At 52.7% G+C, this 8,275-nt stretch overlaps 1 protein-coding gene across 3 annotated transcripts in view; it reads left to right on the forward strand.

Moving 5' to 3' along the window:
* Positions 1-4,324: 4,324 nt before the first annotated feature.
* PPP1R13L (protein phosphatase 1 regulatory subunit 13 like) overlaps positions 4,325-8,275 on the forward strand; it is an 85,551-nt gene continuing 81,600 nt past the window's right edge. For 2 of the 3 annotated variants that reach the window (XM_083160416.1, XM_083160417.1), the window contains exon 1: positions 4,325-4,567. In XM_083160416.1, the coding sequence (XP_083016542.1) occupies positions 4,395-4,567 (173 nt within the window). In that variant the 5' untranslated portion in view covers positions 4,325-4,394. The remainder of the gene's footprint in view (positions 4,568-8,275) is intronic. The other variant, XM_083160418.1, reaches the window with a different exon arrangement.

Consider the following 8,275-nt stretch of genomic DNA (forward strand, 5'->3'; position numbering starts at 1 on the left):
GGTCCTCGAGGTTGGTGGCATTGAGGCTTAATTATGCGGCGGGGAGGGCCCCATGAGGGGGCTGGACTCCCCTGGGTGAGGTTAATTAATGAGCACTGGGTGTGTACAATTGGTGCCCTCGAGCCAATCGCTATCGGCTGGGGGTAAGAGCTCCTGGAAGTGCTTAGAGGTGTGGATATATATTTATTGAGGGCCTCGGGGACCACCTTCCGTGGGAATGTTTTTGGATTATTGTTTAAAATTGTATTGTTCAATAAAGATGGCTGCTGTGGCCAATTTTATCCAACAAGAGAGTTATGTCATTTGTGGGGGGGTAGTTGGGCACAGCGATTAGACAATACCCTGTCATGTATCGTGTTGCTTTTGTGCAGGGTAAAAGGGTAGATCTGCGCTTCCCAGTAAACACAAGCAGATGGCGCTGAGGGCAACTCACACTCATCTGTTGGGTGGACATTTAGGACAGGACAATACTCTCCAGCATATACAGAAGACAGCACTTGACAGAATTCAGGGCACCCTTGGTTCCCCTGTCTGTCATCTCTGTGCCCTTTGAGTGAATTCGGATAGATTTTTTATATTAGTAGTGGTTGACTATGCCACCAGATGCCCGAAGGCCAAACCACTGTGTAATATGAAGTCGAGCAGTATTGATAGAGAATTACTAGTCTTATGTTAGGAATATCAAAAGTGCTCCTAACGGACTAGGGTTCCCCTTCTGTACCACGGACTAGGGTTCCCCTTCTGTACCACGGACTAGGGTTCCCCTTCTGTACCACGGACTAGGGTTCCCCTTCTGTACCACGGACTAGGGTTCCCCTTCTGTACCACGGACTAGGGTTCCCCTTCTGTTCCACGGACTAGGGTTCCCCTTCTGTACCACGGACTAGGGTTCCCCTTCTGCACCACGGACTAGGGTACCCCTTCTGTACCACGGAGTAGGGTTCCTCTTCTGTACCACGGACTAGGGTTCCCCTTCTGTACCACGGACTAGGGTTCCCCTTCTGTACCACGGACTAGGGTTCCCCTTCTGTACCACGGACTAGGGTACCCCTTCTGTACCACGGACTAGGGTTCCCCTTCTGTACCACGGACTAGGGTTCCCCTTCTGTACCACAGAGTAGGGTTCCCCTTCTGTACCACGGACTAGGGTACCCCTTCTGTACCACGGACTAGGGTTCCCCTTCTGTACCACGGACTAGGGTTCCCCTTCTGTACCACGGACTAGGGTACCCCTTCTGTACCACGGACTAGGGTACCCCTTCTGCACCACGGACTAGGGTTCCCCTTCTGCACCACGGACTAGGGTACCCCTTCTGTACCACGGAGTAGGGTACCCCTTCTGCACCACGGAGTAGGGTTCCCCTTCTGCACCACGGACTAGGGTTCCCCTTCTGTACCACGGACTAGGGTTCCCCTTCTGTACCACGGACTAGGGTTCCCCTTCTGTACCACGGAGTAGGGTTCCCCTTCTGTACCACGGACTAGGGTACCCCTTCTGTACCACGGACTAGGGTTCCCCCTCTGTACCACGGACTAGGGTTCCCCTTCTGTACCACGGACTAGGGTACCCCTTCTGTACCACGGACTAGGGTTCCCCCTCTGTACCACGGACTAGGGTACCCCCTCTGTACCACGGACTAGGGTACCCCTTCTGTACCACGGACTAGGGTTCCCCTTCTGTACCACGGACTAGGGTTCCCCTTCTGTACCACGGACTAGGGTACCCCTTCTGCACCACGGACTAGGGTACCCCTTCTGCACCACGGACTAGGGTTCCCCTTCTGCACCACGGACTAGGGTACCCCTTCTGTACCACGGAGTAGGGTTCCCCTTCTGCACCACGGACTAGGGTTCCCCTTCTGCACCACGGACTAGGGTTCCCCTTCTGCACCACGGACTAGGGTTCCCCTTCTGCACCACGGACTAGGGTACCCCTTCTGTACCACGGACTAGGGTTCCCCTTCTGTACCACGGACTAGGGTTCCCCTTCTGTACCACGGACTAGGGTACCCCTTCTGCACCACGGACTAGGGTACCCCTTCTGCACCACGGACTAGGGTTCCCCTTCTGCACCACGGACTAGGGTTCCCCTTCTGCACCACGGACTAGGGTTCCCCTTCTGCACCACAGACTAGGGTTCCCCTTCTGCACCACGGACTAGGGTTCCCCTTCTGCACCACGGAGTAGGGTTCCCCTTCTGCACCACGGACTAGGGTACCCCTTCTGCACCACGGACTAGGGTTCCCCTTCTGTACCACGGACTAGGGTTCCCCTTCTGCACCACGGACTAGGGTTCCCCTTCTGTACCACGGACTAGGGTTCCCCTTCTGTACCACGGACTAGGGTTCCCCTTCTGTACCACGGACTAGGGTTCCCCTTCTGTACCACGGAGTAGGGTTCCCCTTCTGTACCACGGACTAGGGTTCCCCTTCTGTACCACGGACTAGGGTTCCCCTTCTGTCTCTAAACTAACAAGGATCTGTGTCTTCTGTTAAGATGTGTACACACGGGGGCAATAGGGTCTATAATCGCTGGGAATATGGTTGCAGGCGACCATATTGCCAGTGATGGGAGTGTGCCCCGGCGATAAATCGCCGGGTGCGCGCTCCCGTTTTCAGCCCTATTGTAATCGCTGATCGCAGGAGCTTGCTCCTGCAACCAGCTAATTACCTCTGCGGCTCCCCCAGCAGAGGTTCCCTTTCATCAGCGACCATCTCTGGTCGCTGATGAAAAGGAGAAACTGAGCAATATATCTCCCCCGTGTGTACGGGGCTTTAGTGTTGGATCATATCACTTTGTCAGTTTACCATCCACAGACAGATCACCTGGTGGAACGCTTTTCCCTTAAACAAATGCATCGCAGGAAAAGTGGCATCGGGATCTACTTCTACTATATTTGGTATTTGCGGTTTGGGAGGTATCCCACGCTTCTATGGGGTATATGGCATTTTATGTGCAATATCCATGGCCCTTTATAGAGCCACACCCACTTTTCTGGAGCGCGCGCAGAAAACAATACCTCTCTTTCCATACCCCCACTTTCAAATTTTCAATTCGAGCACTGTGTATATGTGTGTGTGTATGTATATATATATATATATATCAATCATCCAAAAGAGAGTTGTAATTAGGGATGCCAATCCCGGGGCATTTTTTCAATCCCGGATTTCGGGATTGAAAAATGCTCAATCCCGGGATTCTCGGGATCCCGGGATTGGCATCCCTAAAAGAAAAACATGCCCTGTCCACCCGTATAATCAACATGGCGGGGGGGGGGGGGGTGGACATGGTCGGGCGGGCGGGCATGGACATGGGGGGTGGGCGGTTATCGACATGGGAGGGCGGGTATCGACATGGGCGGGTATCGACATGGGCGGGAGGGCGGGCGGGTATCGACATGGGCGGGCGGGCGGTCGGACAGAGCAGCGCTGCGGGGGGTGCCTGCTGCAGCCCCGCAGATTACCTTACATAGGCGGGCTGCAGTGGGGCACATAGCGCTGCGGACGCTGCGGGGAGGTCAGTGCGGCCGGAAGCAGTCACCTGTGATAGGCTGCTGTGGCCTGCGCAGCGTGACAGTCAGAGGTCACGCTGCGCAGGCCGCACGCCGGGGTTGGGAACAGCCGGGCAGCTTCTGAGCGGGTGCTCAGAAGCTGCTCGGCATTAGACTGCGCGTGCGCAGTCTAATCCCGAAATCCCGGGATTGGATACTCCAATCCCGGGATTGAAATCCCGGACATTTTGGGGCCAAATCCCGGGATCCCGCCGATCCCGATCCCGGGATTGGCCACCCTAGTTGTAATCCTCTCCAATGAAAGCCTGGGCCAGCTCACCCTGTTCAAGTAATTCAGTATTTAAATCAAGCATCGATGATGCCCTTTGAGAAAGGTAGAAGACTTTGACACGTCCCGTCAGGGCATACTGATGGAGATTTGGGGCCAGATTCTCAAAGCTTCAAAAGTGATAAAATGGAGAGTGATAAACAGCCAGCCAATCAGCTCCTACCTGCCATGTCACAGGCTGTGTTTTGAAAAATGTCAGGTAGGAGCTGATTGGCTGGCTGTTTATCACTCTCCATTTTATCACTTTTGGAGCTTAGAGAATCTGGCCCAGGGTATGAAGCTGTCTCCAGCCATTGTCACTTTCTGATAAGTATATGGATCATAGTCACGTCACACGGGACAGCAAAGAGCCATTCCCTTCCCACCCTCAGTCACCAAGGCACGGTGAGCCACACAGACAGCATGTCCCTGAGGTAGAGGACTCTGAGTCAGGGGCATGCCGGGAGATGTAGTCTCTCTGTAGCCTCAAGGCGTGAAGGGAGTTGTAGTCCACACACAGCGTAGGCATAATAGATGTGACCAGTGACGTGTCGGCTGGGGACTACCATTCCCGGCATGCCCCGCGGCTGCCCCACCTGCTGCAGCCTACCTGATCCTGCTGCGGCCACAGACTTTTGGAATGTGAGGGGAGGAGGCGGCGAGAGGGAGAGACGGCCTGGAGTCACCGAGACAGCTGCGGCCTGGAGACACCGAGACAGCGGACGTATCCCGGTGAGATCATCTCCTCAGTGAGGTTATAAATTATGCTCTGCGGAGTGGTTGTAAGGGAGTGATACTCTGCAGAATAAGGTTCTGAGTGAGGGATACTCTGCAGAATAAGATTATGAGTGAGGGATACTCTGCAGAGTGTTTAAAAGTGAGTGATACTCTGCAGAATAAGGTTATAAGTGAGTGATACTCTGCAGAATAAGGTTATGAGTGAGTGATACTCTGCAGAATAAGGTTGTGAGTGATGCTCTGCAGAATAAGATTATGAGTGAGTGATACTCTGCAGAATAAGGTTATGAGTGAGTGATACTCTGCACAATAAGGTTATGAGTGAGGGATACTCTGCAGTATAAGGATATGAGTGAGTGATGCTCTGCAGAATAAGATTATGAGTGAGAGATGCTCTGCAGAATAAGGTTATGAGTGAGGGATACTCTGCAGTATAAGGATATGAGTGAGTGATGCTCTGCAGAATAAGGTTATTAGTGAGTGATACTCTGCAGAAAAAGGTTATGAGTGAGTGATGCTCTGCAGAATAAGGTTGCGAGTGAGTGATATTCTGCAGAATAAGGTTGTGATTGATGCTCTGCAGAATAAGGTTAAGAGTGAGGGATGCTCTGCAGAATAAGGTTGTGAGTGATGCTCTGCAGAATAAGGTTATTAGTGAGTGATACTCTGCAGAATAAGGTTATGAGTGGAGTGATGCTCTGCAGAATAAGGTTGCGAGTGAGTGATACTCTGCAGAATAAGGTTGTGAGTGATACTCTGCAGAATAAGGTTATGAGTGAGGGATGCTCTGCAGAATAAGGTTAAGAGTGAGGGATGCTCTGCAGAATAAGGTTGTGATTGATGCTCTGCAGAATAAGGTTTATGAGTGAGGGATGCTCTGCAGAATAAGGTTGTGAGTGATGCTCTGCAGAATAAGGTTATGAGAGGGATACTCTGCACAATAAGATGAGTGAGTGATGCTCTGCAGAATAAGATTATGAGTGAGGGATACTCTGCAGAATAAGGTTATAAGTGAGTGATACTCTGCAGAATAAGGTTGTGAGTGATGCTCTGCACAATAAGATTATGAGTGAGGGATACTCTGCAGTATAAGGTTATGAGTGAATGATGCTCTGCAGAATAGGTTGTGAGTGATGCTCTGCAGAATAAGTTGTGAGTGATGCTCTGCCATATGAGGTTATAAGCGAGTGATGCTCTGCACAGTGAGGTTACAGCACATGAGTGACAGTCTGCGGGCGCTGCAGAATATGTGCAGGCTATAGTGTATTGCCAGTTATGGGACAGTACCAGGGGAGATGCTCTGCATGCGCAGCGCAGGACTGTGGGCTTACAGGGTGTGATGTGGAAAGTATTTGGATGGATAAGGAGGTGTCAGGACACTGGTGAGGCAATGACACCGCATACCAGGCCTTAGGGGCAATGCCCTGCAGTTATAGTCAGGAGACACTGAGACAGCCACTGGCAGGCGTAATATGCTGCGTGTAGCACCGAATTACCAAGGTGAGTGCCCTGCACCTGTGTGGACTGTTCTGCGGGGGATGGGGTAACAGTGATTGGTGGGGAATGGGGAGGGGGGGGGGAACAATGATTAGGTGGGGAGGGGGGAACAATGATTAGGTGGGGATGGGGTGTAACAGAGATTGGTGGGGAATGGGGAGGGGGGTAACAATGATTAAGTGGGGATGGGGTGTAACAGTGATTAGGTGGGGAATGGGGAGGGGGGGTAACAGTGATTGGTGGGGGGAGGGGGGGGGAACAATGATTAGGTGGGGATAGGATGTAACAGAGATTGGTGGGGAATGGGGAGGGGGGTAACAATGATTAGGTGGGGATGGGGTGTAACAGTGATTAGGTGGGGAATGGGGAGGGGGGGTAACAATGATTAGGTGGGGAATGGGGAGGGGGGTAACAATGATTAGGTGGGGATGGGGTGTAACAGTGATTGGTGGGGAATGGGTAGGGGGGTAACAATGATTAGGTGGGGATGGGGTGTAACAGTGATTAGGTGGGGAATGGGGAGGGGGGGTAACAGTGATTGGTGGGGAATGGGGAGGGGGGGAACAATGATTAGGTGGGGATAGGATGTAACAGAGATTGGTGGGGAATGGGGAGGGGGGGTAACAATGATTAGGTGGGGATGGGGTGTAACAGTGATTAGGTGGGGAATGGGGGAGGGGGGTAACAGTGATTGGTGGGGAATGGGGAGGGGGTAACAATGATTAGGTGGGGGTAGGATGTAACAGAGATTGGTGGGGAATGGGGAGGGGGGGTAACAATGATTAGGTGGGGATGGGGTGTAACAGTGATTAGGTGGGGAATGGGGAGGGGGGTAACAATGATTAGGTGGGGAATGGGGAGGGGGGGTAACAATGATTAGGTGGGGATGGGGTGTAACAGTGATTGGTGGGGAATGGGGAGGGGGGTAACAATGATTAGGTGGGGATGGGGTGTAACAGTGATTGGTGGGGAATGGGGAGGGGGGTAACAATGATTAGGTGGGGAGGGGGGTAACAGTGATTGGTGGGGAATGGGGAGGGGGGGTAACAATGATTAGGTGGGATGGGGTGTAACAGTGATTAGGTGGGGAATGGGGAGGGGGGGAACAATGATTAGGTGGGGATGGGGTGTAACAGTGATTGGGGGGTAACAGTGATTGCTGGGGATGGGGGTAACAATGATTAGGTGGGGAGGGTAACAGTGATTGGTGGGGGGAATGGGGGATAACAGTGATTGGTGGGGAATGGGGTGTAACAGTGATTGGGGGGGGGATGGGGGGTAACAGTGATTGCTGGGAGGGAGGTGACAGTGATTGGAGGGAATGGGGAGGAAGGTAACAATGATTAGGTGGGGAGGGGGTAACAGTGATTGGTGGGGAATGGGCATGGGGGTAACAATGATTAGGTGGGGAGGGGGGGTAACAATGATTAGGTGGGGAGGGGGGTAACAATGATTAGGTGGGGAGGGGGTAACAGTGATTGGTGGGGAAGGGGTAACAGTGATTGGTGGGGAGGGGGTAACAGTGGTTGGTGGAGAATGGGCATGGGGGTAACAATGATTAGGTGGGAGGGGGGTAACAATGATTAGGTGGGGAGGGGGTAACAGTGATTGGTGGGGATGGGGGGTGACAGTGATTGGAGGGAATGGGGGGGTAACGGTGATTGGGAGACAATGGGCAGGGAAAGGTTAATGCTCTGCAGGGAAGGAGGGCCAGAAATGACCTGCGTGGGACATTGTGATGATCTGCAGCGGGCAGAGAACTAGTGTATAACTTGTGAGTGCTGGTGTTTGTAGTGCACTCGTCCCTCCTACATCTGGGGGAAGAGTCTCTGCACCCCCCATAGTAATGCTGTGTCCCATATAGAACACGTAATACAAGGGCTGATACTCTGCCAACAAACCTGGGCGTGGAGGCCTAATCCTGAGCTATGTGCCCACGTCCTGGCATAGTGCCCTCAGGGGTGTGTATAAAGGATAGGTCTGTAGCAGGAGACCGCAGCAAAGTTGGCATACATTGGTAGGTGCTGAGATTGCGGGCACAATATGTACTTCTGTGGCGTTCAGTGGTATGACTTCATATTAAACCCACAGTACATATAACATGGTAGACTGCCCGTGCATACCCAAGTTACTGATCATAGAACCTGTTGGTGGCGTGAATACATCCCTAGGAATAGTACAGGACTCCCCATGCTTCACACAGGACTCACCACTAGGTGGCA

This window comes from Crinia signifera, chromosome 9 (genome assembly GCF_055691185.1).
Source record: "Crinia signifera chromosome 9, ASM5569118v1, whole genome shotgun sequence".
In the NCBI taxonomy this organism is placed as follows: domain Eukaryota; kingdom Metazoa; phylum Chordata; class Amphibia; order Anura; family Myobatrachidae; genus Crinia; species Crinia signifera.